At 50.5% G+C, this 22455-nt stretch overlaps 8 protein-coding genes across 8 annotated transcripts; 6 read left to right on the top strand and 2 right to left on the bottom strand.

Moving 5' to 3' along the window:
* Positions 1-1822: 1822 nt before the first annotated feature.
* On the top strand, positions 1823-7044 carry Z518_00294 (uncharacterized protein; the record flags this gene model as incomplete). Its single annotated transcript, XM_013420897.1, has 6 exons — positions 1823-2025; positions 2076-2895; positions 2942-4581; positions 4631-4945; positions 5007-5618; positions 5673-7044. The coding sequence occupies 6 exons, from the start codon at positions 1823-1825 to the stop codon at positions 7042-7044; spliced, it is 4962 nt and encodes a 1653-aa protein (XP_013276351.1).
* A 2542-nt stretch (positions 7045-9586) lies between these two features.
* On the top strand, positions 9587-11217 carry Z518_00293 (uncharacterized protein; the record flags this gene model as incomplete). The annotated part of the gene is made up of 5 exons (XM_013420896.1): positions 9587-9622; positions 9646-10074; positions 10132-10553; positions 10609-10810; positions 10870-11217. 5 exons carry the CDS (start codon positions 9587-9589, stop codon positions 11215-11217), a joined length of 1437 nt encoding a protein of 478 aa, XP_013276350.1.
* Positions 11218-11830: 613 nt separating this feature from the next.
* On the top strand, positions 11831-13559 carry Z518_00292 (uncharacterized protein; the record flags this gene model as incomplete). The annotated part of the gene is made up of 7 exons (XM_013420895.1): positions 11831-11963; positions 12030-12204; positions 12270-12420; positions 12478-12524; positions 12581-12805; positions 12851-13024; positions 13094-13559. The coding sequence occupies 7 exons, from the start codon at positions 11831-11833 to the stop codon at positions 13557-13559; spliced, it is 1371 nt and encodes a 456-aa protein (XP_013276349.1).
* Positions 13560-13876: 317 nt separating this feature from the next.
* Z518_00291 (uncharacterized protein) lies at positions 13877-14822 on the bottom strand (the record flags this gene model as incomplete). Its single annotated transcript, XM_013420894.1, has 3 exons — positions 13877-14302; positions 14400-14719; positions 14777-14822. The coding sequence occupies 3 exons, from the start codon at positions 14820-14822 to the stop codon at positions 13877-13879; spliced, it is 792 nt and encodes a 263-aa protein (XP_013276348.1).
* A 339-nt stretch (positions 14823-15161) lies between these two features.
* Z518_00290 (uncharacterized protein) lies at positions 15162-16221 on the top strand (the record flags this gene model as incomplete). Its single annotated transcript, XM_013420893.1, has 3 exons — positions 15162-15210; positions 15277-15590; positions 15787-16221. The coding sequence occupies 3 exons, from the start codon at positions 15162-15164 to the stop codon at positions 16219-16221; spliced, it is 798 nt and encodes a 265-aa protein (XP_013276347.1).
* Positions 16222-16792: 571 nt separating this feature from the next.
* Z518_00289 (uncharacterized protein) lies at positions 16793-18645 on the bottom strand (the record flags this gene model as incomplete). The annotated part of the gene is made up of 6 exons (XM_013420892.1): positions 16793-17211; positions 17298-17451; positions 17498-17643; positions 17716-18324; positions 18381-18467; positions 18528-18645. 6 exons carry the CDS (start codon positions 18643-18645, stop codon positions 16793-16795), a joined length of 1533 nt encoding a protein of 510 aa, XP_013276346.1.
* Positions 18646-20265: 1620 nt separating this feature from the next.
* Z518_00288 (uncharacterized protein) lies at positions 20266-21647 on the top strand (the record flags this gene model as incomplete). The annotated part of the gene is made up of 3 exons (XM_013420891.1): positions 20266-20519; positions 20575-21218; positions 21289-21647. 3 exons carry the CDS (start codon positions 20266-20268, stop codon positions 21645-21647), a joined length of 1257 nt encoding a protein of 418 aa, XP_013276345.1.
* Positions 21648-21825: 178 nt separating this feature from the next.
* On the top strand, positions 21826-22287 carry Z518_00287 (uncharacterized protein; the record flags this gene model as incomplete). The annotated part of the gene is made up of 1 exon (XM_013420890.1): positions 21826-22287. One exon carries the CDS (start codon positions 21826-21828, stop codon positions 22285-22287), a length of 462 nt encoding a protein of 153 aa, XP_013276344.1.
* Between the last annotated feature and the right edge of the window lie 168 nt (positions 22288-22455).

Here is a 22455-nt window from a genome sequence, read left to right as displayed (position 1 = left end):
CAAGCAAATCATGGGCCTCGGAAATTCATGTTGGAGACGAGATTGCTGTCGTACGACAGGGTAAAGGAGTGTGAAGAACTATGTTTTTCTGCACCAGCCCATTCTATAGTGACGAGAGATTAGCTAGACCATTAAAACAGACTAGGTACGTTTTACCTGTCTTCATTTCGTGTCTCGCCCGGAGATTTCAGAGACGGTTATGTTGTTCTTCAATGACCTCGATCGAGAGAGATTTGAGATTCCGTGTGCTCCTTCAAAGCCTGACGCAAACCCTTCGAAACAGGACAAGTCCTCTATGAATTCACAATAGTGAGGATGTGGATTTCTGCCAAGGACTCTAGCTTGTGCTCGACTAACATTCGTTTACGGAGTATATCAGTAAAGCGGCTAGTTTAGCAGATAGTTCTAATTAGCATATACATTCTCTTTCCGCCGCTATTACAAAGACGACTAGTCGCTCTTGTCCTCAGTTGAGGATATATCCGAATGCAAATTTCAGCACCAAGATGGGAGTTGTCGAAACCTACTATCTCTATGCGCTTGTCGTTTCAGGGCTCAGCCTAGGAACAGAAAAGCGACCTTGCTATTCTGTGGAAAAACAAACGAAGAGAGGCATATGAGGCAAGCCATTCGTACATACTTGATCAATAAAGCCTTGTTGAATGGAATTTTCAATGCACTATTCGTTTGAATGTCTGCAGGAGTTGAACTCCCCGGTCACACACATGATACCATCTAACCCTTTCACCACGCGACGATGTGACATTCGAAAACACCTGGCCTTTCGCAGAACAGGGTTGAGATCGGCAAAGCGATTTGCTCGTCACATTCTGTCAAGCAAAAATCTGATCGATGAATGACCCGAGCGAGGCGCAGTGGGGGCTAGGTACTTCTGTGGCGCCTCTGAATAGCCTGTCCGATCGCCGAACAGATATCCGTGCAGGAGCAAGTCAGTGAGGGAACCATCCTGGAAAATTAGGCGCCAGTCTTTGTATGCCTTCTTAGTAATGGTCTGGCCACATATTCCCTCCCCCCGCTCTCCTGATTTCTGAAACTCTTTTAGCGTTTCATTTATCATGCATCTTCGACCAAATCCCAGTGGAAATGCGGCTAAGCGTATGTAGGTGACTTGCTGGTGCGACACCTGCGGCAATTGTAGGCAAGCGCATTCGGAGCCAGGCAAAAGGCCCAGTTCCTCTACCTTTTTCGCGCCGCCATGACTGGAGACTACATCCACTCCTCTCCGTACGACGCAAATCATTTTACAGTATTCTTCCCACCCCAAATTTCTACGAAATTCGTGGCGTTGGAGGGGAGGTATCCCAGGCAGCATCAGGCTCTATCAAAAATTCCCCCTGCATGATACTTCTAGAGTATTCTGGCTCTTCCAACGAGTGCAAGATAGAGCCCATCTACATATCTATCTGAACAGTGCTTTTCAGTGCTGTTGCCTGTGCTGCAGCCTAGCAGGCAACCATCTTCGTAGGTCAACACTTCTTCTACCGGTCACTAGCCCCATAATATATCACACACTATTTCCCTTTGCGCACGCACTTGATTGGACAAGGAGAGCCACGCTTCGTTCTGGGGGGCCCCGGTTCTATTCAGCAAGCGCCAATTCATGGGTCCCCTTGGTCATTCTCAAGGGATTGCGTCCGCACGAATGTACCCACGCAGGCAGAACGAGACGAATAGGGCTGCAACCAAAGGTGCAAGATATTTACATAGTGCTGCTGGGGCAAATTCCTTTTGAGTACAGCACGAGATTCCGAACCTCACTACCTTGTTCAACTCTTTGCGAACACACCCACAGCGTTAGAAGATGTCCAAGCCCGGTTTTGACCCCAACGGCCGCCCGCTTACTGTTGCCGCGGCCAAGAGGGAGATCAATCGGATTCGAAGCGATCGAGGCCACATCGACGCGTACGATGAAGACCAGATTGCCCGGACGGATGTTGAATTCCAGGAAAGCTACAGGCGCAAATCGTCACAACTCCGCGAGGTGTACGCACGATATACAAGGACGTAAGTCGACTGCGCCGAAAACTTGAATGCTGAGGTTCTAATGTGAAAAGGGTTGCCGAACAGCTCTACTCCTCCAGGTTCAGACTGATTCATGAGCTGTTGCAGAACGCAGATGACGCCCGTTATGCGCAAAGCGTCGTTCCCACAATTACTTTCCGCGTCACGCCTACAGAATTGGTCGTGGAGTCGAATGAACTTGGTTTTTCGCTCATGGATGTCGAATCCATCTGCGACACTGGAAAGAGCTCCAAGATTGGCGATGCTGACACTACCGGTGAGAAAGGTCTGGGATTCAAGTCCGTATTTGGCATCGCAAATAACGTTCACATCCAATCCGGAAAGTGGTCCTTCCGGTTTATGCACCGAAGAGGCGACGACGGTGTGGGAATGATCACCCCAGTCTGGACCGATGCGCCATCCGACTTGCCCTCGGGGGTGGGAACTAGATGCAAGCTCCAGTACTCGGATACTCGCGAGAGCTTCTCCAGGCGACTCGTTTCGGAATTCGAAAAGCTCCCCAAGACCATCATCTTCGCTTTACGTCAATTGAGCCGGCTGGTCGTGGTCCGTGAGAACGTTGATGGTCGATCTGGCCAAATCACCTTCACCAAGGATGGGAGGTTGGATTCGGCTGAGATGCACATCGATACCCAGGTGATCGGCCACTTTGGTGACCATGGATCTGAGAAGACACGGCTCAGGTTATTCCAGACGACTGTTCGCGACATGCCGTTCGAGGCCCAACGGACTGCTCTGCCCTCCACTATCACCATAGCATTCGAGGTAGACGCCAAGGGTTTGCCCGTTATTCCTACCCGGGGACAACATGTGTTTGCCTATCTCCCTGTTCAGCGTTTGCCGCAACTGCCTGTATGTCTTCCAGCTCCTTGAACGGCGACAGGCTGACAACCTCCAGTTTCTTATCCAAGCAGACTTCGTGCTCGCCGCCAACCGCGAGGCAGTGCCAGATAGCGAGTGGAACCAAGCTCTGCGCGATGGAGTGGCTCAAGCATTTGTTGCCTTCGTCAGGAAGCTTGTCACTCGTGGTGATTCGTTGGAATTCAAGTGGATGCGCTACTTGCCTGTACAACCCATGGAAGGCTTCTGGGAAGACCTCTCCGAAGACATTAAAGAATATCTGCAGGATAAGAAGGTTGTGCGATCCTGGTGCGGTGACCTTCGCACGCTCGCATATTTGAGGTTTCTTCCTTCCTGGTTCTTGTACGAGCAAGAGCCACTGCTGCCGGACAATTATCAAGATATCTACTTGTCCCCAGAGTACGAAAAAATGGACCTCGATCGTTTGAAGGATCTTGGTTTGAAGCGAATTACTTCTCGAGAAATCGTGGCGAGACTAGCCGAAGTTCGACTCGATGAGGAACCTCTGGATGATCCCTGGCACACAGCCGTTGCAGCTCTCGTAGAGAGGCTACTGCAGAACCACGCCGTCAAGGCCGAAGTTCAGCTATTGGATATCATTCCACTCAACGACGAAAGCTGGGTTTCGCTTTCGTCCTTGCGTGCTGAACCTGTCTACTTCCCCTATCTCGTCGACGAAGATTCAGTGAGGATCGAGCTACCCGAAGGTCTCGGTCTAAGAAAGCTCCATCCAACAGCCGCTGCAGACGGGGAGCGCGGGGGCATCTACATGAGGCTCGGAATTAGCTCCTGCCATCATGAAACAGCAATTTCCAAAATCTTGGATGCGCATCTAGCGAATGTGCGGCGCGGAAACGTGTACGATTTCGTGAGAGATTCAGAGATCCTCTTCTGGTTTGGCAGACCTGAAGAGAAGGAAGGTGGCGGATTATTTGGGAGACAAGCACCCCACAAGGATATCCGGTTCGTGAGCACCCTAAGATCACTACATCAGGGTCGGTCTCTATTCCTCCCTTCAGATGAGGAGTACCACGCCCAGAAACTTCTTGCCGAGAGCCCAAGTACGGATTTTACTGGCTTCGGATTTCTCAATCCGCTATATTTGAAGTCACAGGTACGAGATAAGATTCGCCACCAATGTGACTGGTTTTCTTGGCTGCGAAAATGCGGCATGTCGTACTTCCCTCGACTGAATGTGTGGACATCAAGTGGTTACTCCCTGAGCCCACCTATGAAGCTCATAGCGAGGGACAATCCGGTTAAATTCGTACCAAATCTCAGAGAACATTGGTCTGACTATCAGGTTGGTTCAATCTCGGTTGAGAAAGAATTGAAATGTCTTCCTGTGCCATGTCAGGACGGAAGCAAAAAACCGATGAGTGAGATAATTCTTCCCACTCAAGAGCTTCTTGAGGAAGCTCAGCAGCTGAATATGGAACACAAACTACCATTTTTGCAACTACCTGCCGGGTGCAAGATTCAAACTCCCGAGTCTTGGTCTTTTCTGAAAGAGTTTGGCATGATTTGTGATTTAAATGCTGCGTTCTATCTAGCGGGAATACGTCTACTAAGCTTGTCAAGGGAGGAGCATTTGATCTCGGTCTGTTCGCGTATCTACGCTGGTATTGTCAAAAGCACGCCTATCGGAGATGCCGAAACATTGCAGGCAAGTTCTCAGTAATGCCGTGAGGAGCCAACTGACGTAGAATTAGAAACCCTTTTCGAGTCAGCCACTGGTGCGCACACGCACAACATTGGAGACATGGTGCAAATCAGCCGATTGCGTCTGGGAAGGGCCCGAATTCCTCCACGCCAAAAACGTCCTGTATCCTGTGTACGGAGCTGATCCAAATGCTTCTACATTCTTCAAGACATTCCTGAATATGCGTAACGCAGATCACAAGGATCTGGTCGATGAGCTTACATTGCTCTCGGATGGGCAACTGGATGGGATGTCGCCTTCGTTCGAAGAAAATTTGCAAGTGATATACACTAGTCTAGCCGATATGGCACGCTCTGATGCCATCGTCGACTTTATACGGTATGTTTTCGTCTTCGGCATGTTCCCTCCATCTTTGGTATACTCCGATGCTTATTATGAGTAGAAATGAATTCAATGCGCGAGGTCTCATTTACGCCAGAGGGAAGTGGTGGAAACCCTCGGAGTGCCTATGGAATTGCAGAATCGAGATCTCTGGACGTGTGCCGCTCGAGCAGACTTACCCCAAACTTAAGAACTTTTTTGTCGATAAGATGAAAGTGATGCCCATGAGCATTAATGTACTTGTCCAAGAACTCTCGAAAATTACGAATAAGGCTGATCCAGACTTCGACGAACACAAGCGTATCATGCTCGAAATCGGACAACTCTTGGCAGCCAACCCAGCTACAGAGGTCAACGGAGAGTATCTCGACCGACTTAAAAAGACGGCCTTTCTTCCTGTCCGTACCCCAGATGGCATGAGGCTATCCTCACTAACAGAGAACTTCTGCATCAACGATCATAAGCGATATGGAGATGCCTTCAGAAACAAGACGGGGATGTTGGACTTCGACTATGAAGATTTGACATCTTTGCACCCGTTCTTCGAACTGCTGAAAATAGAGCATCGATATTTATCAAGCCTTGTGTCAGCTCAAACCACCGTCGGGAGCTTCAGTCCGAGCGGAGATCTCAAGAGACATATCAGAGACCGTGCGTACGCCATGTCCTGGTAAGTATGGAATGAAATGAAATCCTCAAGTAGACGTCATCTGACTCTCCCAAGTTGTGCCAATGCCTCCAACAGCCCCAAATTCTATAACCGGAACACATCAATACACCGGTTACTACAAAACGCCGAAGTCTTTGTCTGTGAGAACATGTGGACGGAGCTCACTTTGAAACAAGAGCATGGTAGTATTTCCCTCAGAAGTGACAGGGCAGTCGTCAAAGTAGAGCAGTCTGACGAGGCGCTGGCTATATATGTTCCAGATGACAACGACGGTCTCTATTCTTGCTTTCACACTGAGCTTCCTGGAGAGCTTACCAAGTTTCTGGGAATTGAAGACCGAGGGAGGATGAAGACTATTTACCGAATACTTAACGACGTGGAGAGGGACTTGGACACGATCATGGGGGACGAGGACATCCCAGGTTATTCATGGATCGACAAGCCACCAACATTACCGCAGCCTTTGCAAGTTCCCGTCGCCCCAAGGCGCAGAGAGTCGGTCGAAAGTGATTCATCTATGTCCACACATTTGTCCCTCCAAGAAGATCTACATGTCGACAGACCGGTTACTCAAGCACCTGTGTGGCAGCACGTGGCACGCACCGAGCTATATAAGAAGCTTCTTCGTGAAGTTGTGCGACAAGCGAGACGGATTGGGGATGCTAGCACGTCATCGCTGTCCCTGACTGAAATCGAAGAAGCTCTCAATGAACTCGAAAACCCACTTAACTATGATGAATTACGTCGAGAATTGGCGACTTACGGCACGTTCGAGGAAAATGCTCGAATAGGAGCAGCCGGAGAATTATTTGTAAGTTATGCCTGCGAAGGGTTTTATGAGCGCGCACTAAATTTCATGATTTGCGAGGTATTCGAACTTCTGAAAGCACGGCATGTCTCGAACTTCACGATCGATAACTGGCGGAGTTCCATTCGTTATTTAGTCAGCGTGCTCCCTGAGTACGCGGAAGAAGCGGCTTGGACTGGACGCGAAATCTCAGATATCATGTACAAAGGCAACTGCTCGCATCTCATGGATTTCCTGAGACAAAATACGGTACATCCATATCCACCGTGGCTCGACTCCAGCACCTCAGCATTCCCCGTGCAGTATCATATCGAAGTCAAGACGACCCCTGGACCGTGCAGCACGCCATTCTTCATGAGTGAAAATCAGTACAAATTGATGCGAGACAAGGCCTGCAACCCTCAGTCAAGGACAGCGCCAGCGGACCTTTTTGTCATTATCAGGGTCTTCAATCTATTCTCCAGAAATATCGGCATACAAGCCTATGTAAACCCATGGCATCTTAGGGACACTGTCTTGGAATTCGTAGCGGACCCTTGGAAAGTCTTTCCTTGTGAGACCCCATCAGTAAGTGTGGAACGTCAAATCGATGAGCGATTCACCAGAGTACTAATTTGAATTAGTATATAGGTTCCGCCAAACTAGGTCTTTCGTCCTGTTGAAAAAATTGTCGTAAGCACATGATCTAGCGAGAAGGATTTAGTCAGGGAGTCATCGGTATCACGCCCACTTCCACTTCAAGGCACTCGAGTTTCCCAAATGGTATTCGAGCTGATCGATTTGTCAAGCTCGCACCAAGGTTGCATGTTGCCTGTATCTTCTCTATATACCAACCTCGCCGCTGGGCTATGGTGTTCAAGCACGCAAGAAGGTCGGCTGACCGTCCTCCCGACGCGATGACGTGGAGGCAGTAGGCTACATGCTGGTGTATTTCATGCGTGGGGGACTCTCTTGGCAAGGCCTCAAAGCGAAGGGGAGATATCCAGATATCTCCTTGTTTTTGGAGATGAAGCTGGCGACCAGCGTGATTTTGAACGATGTTCCAAGCCTTCCAGACAATGAATCACCCCCACATCTGAATCATTGTCCCCCTACAATCGTCGACAGCTGCGAAGGGTATGAGCATGTAGATCGTCGAACGATGATTGTGAGATCACAATGTTGTTCGCATCGACGGTTCACGTTCGAGTTGTGTGCTTTGCATGCCTTCCGTGGTGGTAGGCGCGTGGTACAACTGGAAGACATTGTGCTCGATGACGTGGGACGGCTGGTGAAAGCAATACTTATGAGCTATCTGAAAAAAGGTGCAATCCTGGATCTTCTGGCTGTTGGCTGTATTGCGTGGCGAGATCACTGTCGCTAGGCAGAGCATACCGTCCGTGGCCTTGCCGAAATTCACAGAGGGATATATTCATGACGACTTTACCCTCGACAATATGACCATCGACGAAGAAGGTTGACTTTAATAGGCATGGATACTGAGTGGGATGGGAACTAAGCTAAGCGAGGCCATTCAAATAATTGGGCACGGCTCTATTTCACCTTCGACGTGTGCCCTCCACCTAGCGTCTTCTCCTTGCCTTCCATATTATTTTCAAGCTGTCTTATTGGTGATTGCTACTGCAGAATCTCCACTCTTCCAATGCAAGTTGCGTAAGAAGTTTAACAAAGATGGACGTGTTTTTTCCGCTCTCATGGACATTTTTGTGTCAGCTGGCCTTGGACTATCTCGAGGTACGGCAAGGCTCCCTCCTGTCACCAATGTCAAGCGAAATAAATCCTTTGCTAAAACGTCCGGATCCTTGACATCGAATCCATCCAAGACGACGCATATAACCCCACCAGATACACTAAATGCGTGGCTCCTTCCCTGGAAACAGCTGAACAAGTCTATCCCATATCTCTATCGAAAGCGGCCAGGGCCGTTGACAACCCCCCGCGCCGTGTCCCACAGGCCTTTCCCTCTTCATCAAAGGTTTCCGGTATCTTTCCCTTCAATATGCTGTCGATTTGCTCTTCGTTGATAGAGACCCAGAATCGCAGCGACTGCCATATCCAGCCCGCGGATATGTTGATCCACGGCGGGCGTATGCAATCGCACGCCGAGTGGACCAGGCATGACGATGTCTTCGCGGATATTTCTCCGTGAGGGCTGTTGCCAGGTCGGCAGGTCGAAATGGATGCGATCTAGAGCAGGTAGACGACCATTGGAGTGAGTCATCACGTACCCATCGCAGTATCCGGACAATAAATATTTGTAAAAAATGTTGTAAAGTTCTCTAGCGTTGCCCTTGACGTCGGAGGGGGTTCATCAAACCAGGTCGATTCATCATTGGGACGTTGATGAATGGGGAATAGGACGGATTTGGTGTCAGGTAGGCGGATAAATCGAGCCAAAGTCAGCTCCAAGTTCCAATGAACAAAATATTTCTTGGAAACTAGGCTGGAATAGTGACAGGGACGTGGTGTGGAGATTCTTAGATGTACGCTGAAATGTGGTGGCATTTTCCTGTAGCGATCTTAGTCACTACAGTAGTCGATATTTCATTACCTTCGAGGTTATTGAATTAGACTTGAATACTAATAAAGGGATGGTATCTGAGGTGAAAAGCTAGGCTTTACGGAGCAGCTCCATCTTGACCAGACGGCCATCTTTTGCCGAATGTACTACTGTAATTCTTGATTGGGTGAACCCGGGTCTACAACATATTCATTCACATCACTAAAAAAAAGCGGCTAAATAAATCCCGAGAAAGGGGAAAGCCATACTCGGCTTCTCGTCAATCCAGGTGCGGATGCCTTTCCTCGTTGCTCGGTCTCCTTTGCCGATCCACCTATAAAGCTGACAATAACTCATCTATCAAGCCTCAAATGCCCGAATCTCCTGCCCAAGCAATGTCTGCTGCCGGAAATGACCACCAACAAAGGATATCCTCTCATGGATATTTGACGCACCGAAGTATTGTGAAGATGAACCGGTCAGTTGATCACCACGTCATTCAGAACTTCATCTCATTCTCCTAGATCTACATTGATCCTGAAGATCCACGACGGTCATTGAGCCTGAAGCAGGCCAAATCTCTAATACGACGTCTTATTGCAGGGTTTCGGTCTTTGCCATTGAAGCAAGGAGACTCCGTCTGTGTGCATTCTTTCAATAATGTCTGGCCCCAATCTACCAGGCCCTCGATTGACGGTATGAGCTAAGCCATTCGACAGTTGTACTATTCTTGCTTCTTTCTGGCTGTTGTCAGTGCTGGGCTTGTTTGGACCGGAACCAACCCCGGTTACACCAACCATGAGCTCCAGCAGCACCTGAGAGCGACCAAAGCGAAGTTCATCATTTCAGAGCCGGATCTTTACGACGCTATGTTGGTGGCCACAAAATCATGCAATATTCCAGAAGAGAATCTTCTTGAGTTTGATGGGTTGTCGGAGAAGTTTAGTCCTAAGTCCTGGAATATATTGCTCCAACATGGGGAGCAAGATTGGGTGCGTTTTGATGACAAGTCCATTGCACAGTCAACGCCGGCCTGTCTCTTGTTCAGCTCAGGGACTACCGGCCTTCCCAAAGCTGCTCAACTTTCTCACTACAATCTCGTCGTCCAACATACTCTCCTCCAAGAGCAAGTAGACAAGCCATACAGAGTGAGACTCCCCTTCCTATTTGTGAGTCTCTGCTACTAAACAGGCCGATCGCGATAGGTGAAACGAATCCTCTGCCGTCCTTTCTTCCATGCTGCAATGGTTCCAATCGGCCATGTTACACCACTTCGAGCTGGACATATCTCCTACGTGATGCGCAGATTCCAAGTTGAAGATTTTCTTCGCTACACGGAAAAGTATGAGGTGACGGAATTATTTGTTGTGCCGCCAATTGTCGTCTCCATCCTACAGTCTCCCTTGGTCAAGACATACTCTCTAAGGAGCTTGCGATCTGGAATGACAGGCGGGGCAAAGTTAGACCTTTTGTCTCAGAAGAAATTTTCCGCTCTCATGCATCCAGATGGTGCCATCAATCCTTGCTATGGGATGACTGAGATTAGTTGTATTGGAGCCTGTTACCCCTGGCCGGAGAAGGATAGCGACGGCAGCGTAGGTTATTTTCTGCCCAATCTCGAAATCAAGTGAGTCCGACCCGTCTTAAATGCTGGAGTGGGTTGAATTGACCTGTGCGCGAAGGCTGGTGGATGACAACAACCGAGAAATTCGGGCTTACAACACCCCAGGAGAGATCTGGATTCGGGGTCCAACTGTGATCAAAGCCTACCTCGCCAACTCAGAGGCGAACGTGTTGTCTTTTTCCGGAGATTGGTTCCATACCGGAGATATTGCTTATTGTGACTCGAGGACGAAGAAGTGGTATATCGTGGATAGGAAGAAGGTATCGATCGTTCGCAACATGCTGGAAATAAAACCGCCAACAGCCTTGGTGAACACTAGGAGCTGATAAAGGTTCGAGGCTTTCAGGTTGCCCCACCGGAGCTCGAAGCTGTCCTGATGTCGCATCCCTTGATTTCTGACGCCGGTGTAATAGGAGTGCCGGCATTTGATGCTGTGGACGGAGAGCTTCCTCGAGCGTACATCGTGCCGAAAACAGGCATCGAGGGAGATCGGCTGAGCGAGGATCAGGTCAAGCGGTTCGTTGCAGAACGTCTTGCCAAGTATAAGCAGCTGAATGGCGGTGTCGTCATTGTTGAGGCTCTGCCTAAGACAGCCAGTGGGAAATATCTCAAGAGACATCTGCGGGACCTTTGGAAGCGGGAAGCTAATACGATCCCCAAGTTGTAGTTTGAACAATGCTTGAAGATGCCAATCAGGCTCGCGTGAGCATGCTGCAAAAGCATGATCTTCCCTGTTTCCTTCAACGGGGAAATTTATTGCGCTCTATATTGCATTCACGATAGAAAGCAACGTCAATAGTCCACTGCACCAGAAAGTTGATCTGCTCTCGGATTTCAAGACGAAAATTAAAGAATCTAGCAATCCAGCCGGGTGGCCGAAAAGCTCGGATTCCCGTCGGCAAAGCACTACTCGTTAGAGAACGCGTCAAAAGAAGCTTTATCCTTCAAACCCGACCAATTTGTTGACAGAAAACTGATAGAGTGAAAGGACTAGTACATTGCGGGTCAGTCTGGCACAAGACCTTTTCTACACTTTTGGAAGTCTTTTCCGGCTCGGCACCGCAAGGCTTTGGACTTGTCGTCTCTGCGTTCGATCGTGGCCCTCGGCGCCTACCATGATCGGCCACCCGGAAAACATAAAGCAGGTGCTCATATACAAGAGGACTGGATTATCTCCGCAACTTCACTCCGGTTAAGGGGTTCCTCCTCCAGTCCCCAGGTTTGATTTCGTGGCAACCTGACGCCTCGTCTCTGTACACAACAACTTGCACCATCTCGACATGACGAATGAAGAAGCAACCAAGCTCCCTCCACTGCAGCATGTGGAAGAGACTATCAAGGCGGATCTTGAACTCAAGGACACCTTGACCACGCAGGCGATAGAAATCGATCCGAAGGCGGAGAAGAAACTACGTTGGAAGATCGATCTCTTTTTGATGCCAACACTCTAGATTCTGCTGGTCTTGAGCTACATTGTAGGGTTTGGACGCCGCCGTTGTTGTTGTGAGATACTAATTGCTCTTGAGGACCGATCCAACCTTGGAAACGCGAGGGTCGCGGGCATGTACGACGATCTGAAACTCGATGACCAGGATTATTATCACGCAGTGGTGACATTCCAGGTGGGATATCTGATCGCTGGCACGCCCTCCAAGTATGTTTGATGGCATCGTCTTCCCTCCAGTCTATCGATGGCTCACATAGCACGTCACTATCAAGCATGATCTTGGTTCGAGTACGACCCTCTCTATACATACCGATGCTCATGATTCTGTGGGGCACCTGCGCGACATGCTTGGGTGCCATCCAGACCAAGGGCCAATTGTGGGCGGTTCGCTTCCTGCTGGGAATTACGGAGGCCGGCTTCGCGGTACGATACCCCTCCCATCTTCCGCGCTTGGTCGTGGTTGACCTGACTATGAAACAGCCAGGAGTGTTCTTCCTCATAAGTGCATGGTACAGGAAAGAAGAACAGTGCGTCAATGCCGTTGTCCGCCCCTCTCCACAGAGAATCTCACCGCTGCTGTTAGGTCCAAGCGATTCATCATCTTTCTGAGCGCATCGATCCTGTCAGGTGCATTTGGTGGTATTATCGCAGGTATCATCGCCAAAAATCTGGACGGAGCCCAAGGCATCGCCGGTTGGCGTTGGCTATTCATCATTGAGGGGGTCCTTACCGTAGCGATCGCCTTCATAGCACCCTTCTTCCTCCTCAATTTCCCGGCCACCTCCAACAGACTCACTCTCGAGGAGAAGTAATTGGCCATTGCCCGCCTGGCTCAGGAGCTGATCACCGCTAGAGACACGCGCGCTGCGTCCAAGCTCTCTCATTGGCGAGCATTTCTTTCTGCCGTCTTGAACTGGAGACTCTATTTTCTTGCCGTGCCGTACATGCAGTTGGTAGGGTCGAGTGCACTGGCCTATTTTTATCCCTACCTCATCCAGGGTTTGGGATACACTGCAATTGATGCTCAGTAAGAGGCAATCCATCTTTCCTCCAGCCCAGAAGCTTGCGGTGAACCATCAGTCTGATGCTATGGTAGATTCATGACGGCTCCATTGTACGTGGTCGCTTTGGCGATCAGTATCCCGCTGTCTATTCTAGCCGACAAATACTCGACAGCGCGGAGTCTCTTTGTTTCGGCGATCATGCTTACCGGCGGTATCTTCTGTGGTCTCGCCATGGGTATTCAGACGTACGTTCCTTGCTATGTTTTCTTGTGTTTCATCAACTCGGCGATCTGGGCGGGCAGCCCAATTGCTCTTTCATATGCGAGCAGCAGCCTGGGTCCGGTAGATACAGAGACGAGGGCAATCAGCTTAGGTATCATTAATGGCCTGTCTCAGCTGGCACAGGTTTACGGCTCCGCACTCTTCCCCAGTGCCGATGCTCCAGCATATTACAAAGGCTTTGGGACGTACACCGGCCTTTGTGTTCTGGGAGCCACGGTGTCGGGTATTGGCCACTTTCTCCTCCAAAAATATCCATATCGGGCGGACTTTGAGTAAGGAGGTTACACACGAACAAAAATTGGGTTTTAGAGGAGTGGATATCTCGAGGAGAATGCTCTTCCTCTTATTAGCCTCGATTGACGACAAGAAGGGTTGAACATTCATTTTTTGTCTCTTCCTGTAGTAGACTTTGACAAAAGGCAAGAACGTCCATTGCAGACAGTCTAGCTACTGTGTCCTACCCATTTCACGTACCTTCGATTGCTTTAAGGTGCTGTAGATGATTCAACAAAAGCCTCGTTCGCCTCATTTGACAGCAGGTACCTTTTAGAGTCATATCATTAGTTGCCTTCTGCTAGAAGATCGCCCAGATCCTAATGATGGTATAGAGACCAGCCACCATCTACGGGCAATTCTATCCCGGTGATACCACTTGCCCCTTCCCCAAGCAAGAAGACGACCGCTTGAGCGACCTCTTCTGGAGTGATGTCTCGGGTGAGCGGAGCGCGTGGCAGCGACCGTCTCTGCACCCTGCCGAGATCTCGAGGCTCGCCAGCAGGCTCGCCAGTGGAGGGGCCTGCACAAACGCAGTTGATTCGGATACCATTCGGAAGATAGTCCATGGCCGTTGCCCTGGTCATGCCTACAATACCGTGCCCCGCGGCACAATAACCGGGGAAGCCTGACTCGCTCGCAAGGCCTTGCGAGGCGGAGATGTTTACTATGGTGGCAACGCTCTTGTTGTCTTTTCTCTTTTGCACCAGAAACTGACGCACTTCCGATCGCATCGCCAACCAAGTCTTTGGTGTCATTTCTAGTCAGAAGATTGGAAAGATAAAGAAACGAGAAAGGAAAATGCAATTGAAATTTCGATTAGGGGGGAAGAGGGCTACTTACTCCCCTCTGCCACACGTCCGCGGCGTTGGTGAATTCTGCCAGAGAAATTTCCGTGGTGTTGCCTTCAAGAGGACCCGTCGGCCTCTCGCAGTTGGCACAGTAATTGATCTCACCAAATCGATTGACTGCAGATGCAATGATCCGGTCCAGATCGCTGGGCACTCTCGTATCACACTTTTGGCTTAGAATCTGAAGTTGACTGCCCCCCAAATTCCGACACTCTGCTTCCACCCTGGCGAGATTAGTTTCGTTCAAGTCGGCCAGAACCACCTTCGAACAGCCGCTCTGGACAAGTAAGTGCATAACTGCTCTGCCATCCCCTGTGATGGTAAGCAATGGGTGCTGGTATTGTCTAGATATGCCGAACCGTTACTTACCTGACCCTGCGCCGATCACCAACGCGACACCTGAGAACAGTGACATCAAGAGTACTAGGCAAATAGACGAAATATTGTTTTGACAGGCAGTCTTGTCCGCTCACGACATTACGACTGAAGTGGTATTTTCAAGACGTGGTCATCCTGGTGATGAGAGGAGACGAGATCTTTCGGTCTGGTTTTCTCGGCGCGAGACTAGACAAGGCTCGGCGCATTGCCACGTTCCCCGCAGGCGTACGGCCTTAGCCGACTATCAAAATCCATCAGCCGGTAGGCGGATCGGGCTGGAAGAATCCGAGGCTCCAAAAATTGTCGACATACTCTATAGCTTTATCGTCCAAACATTAGTTTCAAGAAGGTCAGATTTTGCGACCAACAGTCGAAAATGTCTCTCAAGCTGCCTGGCGTTTGTTTGATAACTGGTGCAGCTTCAGGTGTGTCTTTTTTGTTCCGACAAACACATCCCAAGGAAATTACTAAGCACATGTGTATATTTGCAGGTATTGGTAGAAGCGCCGCTGTGACTATCGCACAAGAAGGATGTGAGCGATTGTTTCTGGCAGACATTAACCTCGAAGGCCTCGAGCAAACGAAGAAACAAGCCCAGCAGGTGCATCCGGCAGCCAGGCTGGAAGTTCACCGAACCAATATTGCTGACGAAGCTTCTGTGAAACAAATGATCGATACATGTGTCTCCATCTTCGGCCGGGTGGACTATGCTCTGAACGTCGCCGGCGTGGTGCCTCAGAGAAAAGGTATTGCCGACCTCGACGTCGAGACGTATGATAGGGTGATCCATATCAACGAGTACGGGGTGAGGCCCCTTTTTTTTTTTTGGGACATCCGTCACCTGCTTTTCTCTCCCGTCTAACCTGCTCCCTTACTTTCCCTCCCACAACCAGGAAAAGTCACCTTTAGACGAGATCCCTCTTTATCATCCCATTGCGGCCTTCATTTTCTCTCTGTCCGTCGTTTGGGCCTGGACATTCTAACACCATCTGTGGCCCAAGACCTGGTTATGCCACCAAGCAGAGATTCGGCAAATGATCAAGCAGGAGCAGCTACCAAGCCACGCTCCCGTTCGAGGCAGTATCGTTTCCGTCTCGTCACTCGCCGGCATGAATGCGTCCAGCGGTATGTCGGCATATTGCGCGTCGAAGCGCTCGCTGATAGGGTTTGCCAAAACCGACGCGCAAGACTACGGCCCGAAGGGTATTCGAATCAACGTCGTGTGTCCCGGTATGATAGATACCGAGCTCTTCCGCCTCACCAGCCCGCCGGATGCTCCGCCCAAATTGGCGGCCATCACCCCGATTCGGCGCCTAGGAAAGCCGGAGGATGTTGCTTGGCTGCTGGCGTTCCTGTGCAGTGAAAAGTCCACCTTCATCCACGGCGCCGTCATTCCGTGTGACGGAGGTTTGGTCTTGCAGAGAGGTGTGATATAGCTTGATATATGAATACCCTATTCTCTCCGACGAGTGCTGAACTACCGCGGATAAGTATCTGGTACGAATCGTGTCGAAATCCTTTCAACGTTTACATGCACCGCATGCTGTCTCGAATCGGCGACAAGAGAAAGAACATTAAGAATAAAAATGACCCTTAAGTGATCACGGGCATATGTAGTTCTCCAGGTGCGGCAACAAGTCATATTTGTGCAGTAAGCGATATTTAGACTTCAATGATACCTTCAATCTGACCTAATCGCAACTACACTGCCTGGAGGAATGTCCTTCTGCACATCGGTCAGCTGACAATTGGCTTATCATCTGTAGATGATGGCTTCATCGAGAGGCGAAGCCTCCTTGTCTCAGTACTCTGGGTTTCATTGGAGTACGTTATGCTTGTAATTCCCGCGCTCATCCAACAGCTTCTTGGCATCCTCCCATTCAGCTCGAGCAATTTGAGCGTACTTCTCACTGCGGGGAGCGATGGTACACCTGGTCGAATGAAACGCGTTCAGTGAAATGCTCCATTGTTCTGCGGGAAGAAGCAAAGCAACGCAATCTTGATTACTTACGGGAATGGCACCGGCCGAGCGGCTATTGACTGAGTCACCTCGTCCCTATCTACGTCGATCTCTCGGCCGTCAGATTCTCTGGCTTTTTGGATGGTGAAGGTCCACAGCAGCCGAGCGGTGGCTAGAAAAAGAGTCCTTTCCGCAACGTGAATGCCCGGGCAGATGCGTCTGCCAGCGCCAAACGTCCAGTTGTCCCGCTGCCGATAGTCAGACGCGGACGCTGACTCAGAGAAGGAGAGGTCCGGGCTGTGTCTGCTCGGGTCGAATTCTCGAGGATTGGGGAAGAGATTAGGATCGTTGTTCACGGACCACACAGCCAGAACGATCGTTGCGCCAGCGGGGATTCGGTAACCATCCACTTCGTCTTCGTCGACGGCGGCGTGCGGAATGGCTCCGCTGATGGCAGTTGGGAGCCCTAAGCCAGGAAGATATAGTGAGCCTCGTGCAACAGGGGGAGACGGGAAAAATGGATATCTGGATATCTCAGCGGGTAACGCGTACATCTCAAAGCTTCTTTGGTAACCTGGCGAATGTAGGGAAGCGATTCGAAATCTTCCATCCGAGGGAGCCTGTCAGGACCGACTACGGTGTCCAGCTCCTCCTGAGCGCGTTTCTGGATGTGTGGGAACAGCATCATGGCATACGTCCGGATCAGCTTGAGGCTCGAGACTTCTCAACCAAACTGGGATTCTTACCTTGACCAATCCCGCAAGGGTATTGCTAGTGGTGTCGGCACCGCCTTCCATGGCAATTCCTGCAATGTAGGAAGCTGCATGGTCCGTAAGGAGGTTTCCATTTTCAGTGCCTTTCCAGGATTCCTTGGCCTGGTTGATGTCGGCTGAGAAGCCTTTGGAACAGACAGAGTCAACATTTCAGTTACCGTTATCAACAGCGATGTTTGAAAGGATTCAAGTCTTACTCGGTAGTGAGTCGTCCATCTGCGAAGACCGTGTTGCCTGCTCGTATAGCCGTCGAAACTGGTCTCGTTCGCGGTAAAAGATCTGCTTCGCTTTTCTCGCCGTCGGATACAGCCAGGTAGGCATGGCCTGGACAATGGGCCGCAGCTGTGGGTACCAATCAAGGAGCTTGCTGCTATTTACCATGACAAAGAAGCCGTGAGCGTTGCTGAACAGCTCCTGCATCACCTCGCTCTTGGGGTCGGCCACCCGAAATCCGTAGGCCATGCTCGTTGCAACACTCAAGGTTGTTCGCGTGATGAGATCTTCGAAATTGTGTGGATTGGATAACAAGTCGACAATCAACTGCTTGGTCTCGAGATCTTGGTACGGCACATAGCGCCCCGCCTTGTTGACGTTCAAGAACTGATGGTAGAGCTTACGTTCGACTTTCCATAATGAGTCGTAGCCTCTCATGATGATCCTTGACCCTTCCCAGATATCCTGCATGTACAGCTTGGGACGGTCAGAATAGTTGCTGCTCTTTTTGTCGACCATCTTTTTGATGAGTTGGCCGTTGGTCAAAACGACAACGTTTTGGGATCCCAGCTTCAAGGAGAAAAGGGGTCCATCTTGTCAAGCATGTGAGACATGCTCCGCATCTCGAACGTGGGCTGTGCAGACTCACATTGTCTACCCCATTTCTGATATTGCAGATGGAGGTCACGCTTAGGAATTTGGTGTATGTTTCCAATAATCGGTAGCGTCGGAGGACCTAGAAGCATTGTGAGCAGCTTCCAATTTCTTCCAAACACCGGTTCCTGGATTATTTTACCTGGTGGCGCATTTTTCCATCTCATTGTCACCGAGACAAGCTCAACCAAGAATGCAAACAGAATCACCACAGATGCGGCCAGTAGCATGGCCGGTGTTTGAGAAATCAAGGACAGCATTGTGGTTGTTTGTGGCATGAAAAGAGCTCCTGTTCAGCTTCACAGTCGAGAAATGTCTATGATCTCGTCTACTTCAATCGGACACAATATGAGACCGTCGTACTGCAAGTTTTAGCAAATCGACCCGATTCAATAGCGACACGAACAGTGTAGAATAGAAATGAAATGAAGTGCTTCAGCGGGGCCTCTGGCCTGCGTTTTGCCCTGAATTGCACATACCTCCCATAGCTGCTAAATGAACGGTGTCTGTCGCATGTAAATTTGCGGAGGGCAGACACCCCGCGAAGAATCCTCAGGGATCTTGTTTGACAAGAGTGGCCGAACACCGCAGCCGAAACGTGGACTTGGCCGAAGTCAAGTGTCCGGTGTGGGGCATTTTGGGGATGCGTATGCTGCGGCGTTAGAAAGCTGGAATCGGATGCCCGGCTCTCCAGGTCCGATCAGTAGCCCCATCACGGGGCGGCTCGGTGGCTACCATAAGCCGCTCCTTAAATGGTAATTCCCGAGCCTTTGGAGTCACACCTCGGTGCCGAGGTTATTTAGCAAGTGATTGGCTACTCTCCAACTTCTTAGGTCAACGATCCAAGCCGTTGAGGCCGCACATGTGGCGAGACGACATGGGGGAAATTCTTTCTCGCAGCAAGCAACGTCCACTACTGACGATTTGATGCTTGCTGTCATATTGGCCCAAGTTCCGAGGCCCCGGAAGCACTGAGAATAGAGGGGTGAGATTTTGACGATTCTTCCCCAGATTTTGATGGAGGGTCAGCACAAACACCCCCGCAAATGACATGGACCAAGGGTAGGAAGGCCAACGAGACTCCCCCGCAGCGTTGCCTTTTGGTCAGCAATCCTCGGACAAGTTCATCCTGCCCTTGCAAGCGTCTACATTCTATCAGCCTGAGATAACTAGCACTGCTGCCATCATCTATCCTCTTTCTCAAGCAATGACTCCTATGATAGAGGATCTTGGAGGACGCATCATTTTCGATCGACGCCCAGCAAAAAGACCGCGAGCATGCCTTCACTGCCATGTCCGTAAGGTTCGATGCGATGCTTGGGAAGTAGGCATTCCCTGCACAAGGTGCAAGCGTCGCAATCAGGTGGGAACCTGTGTAGTGGCTAGTAATTCCTCACACCGGAGAGTAGGGAGGTGAGAACTGGCGTCATGCCTCAACGTACCAAGCTGCTGCTAACACCATCGCCTTGGGAAGCTCTTTCAAGCGACGACGGGTCGCACAGGATCCCCCAGATCCGGATTGCTCACCCTCGCACCAAACAAGTGAAAATAATGATGACGCGAATGCCGTAGGGTTGCGCTCAAGGGATCTTTTGTACCAGATTGATTAACCAGGCATTCAGTTTCAACAATCGAACCAGCCCCCACAGTTGACGCAGCAACAAGAGGAGACAGATTTAACGCAGCATGGCTTGCTGCAAGTGCCGAACCTGCCACCAGTGCAACAAGAGGAGCAGCAACTACAACCACTGGCGTCGCCGCAAGTTGGCTACTCAATTGAAGGTGAGCGTGTTGGAGGCATGCGCAGCGCGAGCAATACTCCTACCAGGGAGGAAGATGTCCACATTCGTATCTGTCAAGAGATGTCACGCACCAGGCAAATGGCCGTCTCACCATCGCCACAGACACAGAACAGTGGCCGACGCGAAGTCATTGAGCTTCATGAAGGCGTGAACTCGATGACTATTCTCGGCGAGGCCCTGGGCCAACAACACCCTAACCGCCTCGTTAGAGTCATTGTTGAGGAAGATAGCTCTAGGCGCCATCCTCGACAGTCTTTTCCCGGTCTAGACGATGCGGACGTGGCGTATCTAACGTCGAAAGGAGCACTCAGCTTCCCGCCTCGCTCTATCTGGTATGCTTGTTATCCATCCCATGCCTTTTACGTGATGCTGATTCATGGGGCCAAGCAACGAGCTCCTCCGTCTGTATTTTGCCCATATCTATCCTTATGCACCCGTGCTCGACCGTGTCAAGCTCATGCGGGATTACAGAGCCAACCGACATTCGGTCTTCGTCCTACAATCGATCCTTGCCAACGTTGTCCCATATACTCCCAAAGAGCTCCTCAGGCAAGCTGGGTACGAGGATCGCATCACGGCCCAAAAGACCCTATATTCCAAGGCCAGGCTTCTTTATGACTCGGGATGCGAAAGGAATCAGCTCTATCTGCTCCAGGGCTCATTCATGCTCAGCTCTCTGTCCTTTTCGTATGCAATAGACAAGGACTATCGGTACTGGCTCAGCAATGCCGGAAGGATCGCTACGCGGATGGGTCTCCACAGGAACTATGCTTCCGAGACACTCGGCAAACGCTCAAAGCGGCTCTTTCGCCGCATATGGTGGACTTTATACAATCGCGACACGCTGCTGACAATTTCGGGAATTGACAATCTGAGAAGATTCAATGACCGATACTGTGACACGGCACCCCTACGGGAGTCGGATATGGACGAGGACGGAGAGATTCCGGAAGAGTTTCGCGGCGTCGTCTACCCCGTGTCCCTCCTACATAAGATGTTCATGGTGGAGTATAGCAAACTGTCGACCATCAGTAAGGTTCTGGCACATAAAACGTAATCAGTATTCATAGTCCTGGGACTGACGGATGTGTTCTGATCTAGGCGGCCTCTTCATACGGGATTTCAAAACGCCCGGTAAAACCCCGACGCCCGAGGAGATTGAATATCTAAGCAACCGGATCACCTCCTGGCGAAAGCAGTTGCCTGCCGAAATGCAGATCCACGGCATCCAAGACGACTGGCCCTCTGATAGTGTTTTGGTTTTGGTGTTGTTGGCCATGGGCTATCGCCTGGAGACGGTCTTCTATCGAGCGGTCAAAGAGTATTATCGAGCACAGAAAGACCCTACTGCGATGCAGCGGGTGGCTCAACGGCAAGAGAGCGCAATGTTCGAGCTGTCCACGATAATCCAGCGAGCCTCGATGCACGAGGTGCTACATCTATGTCCGCTGTCCTTGTGAGTCAAGCCCAATACTCCCTGCATACATTTGCGCGCGGATGTCGGGTGGAGGGCACTCTTGAGTTCTGTCTAACCTTCCAGCAATTATGTCGCTGAGTGCAACCGCCTGGTTTTAGGTTTGGAGAGGCCAAGGCACATTTCCTGATTGGCTGATAACTGACGGGTTCCTATGCTACAGCATGACTTGCGCATCAACCAATTTGGCCATGCGTATCGAGATCGCGCTCCACCCATCCATCACTCCCCGCAAGCTGCTGGCCACCAAGACCCAAATCTTCGCCGAGCTTGAGTACCTGCGAGAAAGCTCTGAGTATTGGAGCAGCCTCATCTGGACGCTGCGGATGTTCGAGGCTGTCATTGCTAGGACGCGACTGGGCCTGACCGAAGCGTCCCCCAACGAGCCTTGCGAAGGAGACGCCGACACCATATCCATCAACGCGCGAGTCAACGCTGCTGACGCCCAGAGTCGGCAAAGCGAGTGCTCGAATAGTGGGACGTGTGAGGCATGGGACGATGCTGCTGATCTGAATTTCCCCGTGTCTGATGATGTGTTTGGCATCTTGCCAGTCACGGATAATTATGACTGGCTGCAAAACCTATTTGGCACGACGGACGTTCTAGACCCGGCAGGCAGTCTCTGATCTGATGATGGCGATTCGTGCTAATAGAGAGAATGCTTCTTATGGCTGAGATGAATCGCGGCCATACCTCTCTCTAATTGAATTCGATGATTGTATTGGTTTCTCGTATCTACGTAACATGACATGACAAGATGAATCATCCTATCTACCCGCGCTCCCACTCCCGCT

The sequence above is a fragment of the Rhinocladiella mackenziei genome (genome assembly GCF_000835555.1).
Source record: "Rhinocladiella mackenziei CBS 650.93 unplaced genomic scaffold supercont1.1, whole genome shotgun sequence".
NCBI classification, from domain to species: Eukaryota; Fungi; Ascomycota; class Eurotiomycetes; order Chaetothyriales; family Herpotrichiellaceae; genus Rhinocladiella; species Rhinocladiella mackenziei.
This window is presented reverse-complemented; position numbering and strand designations above follow the sequence as displayed.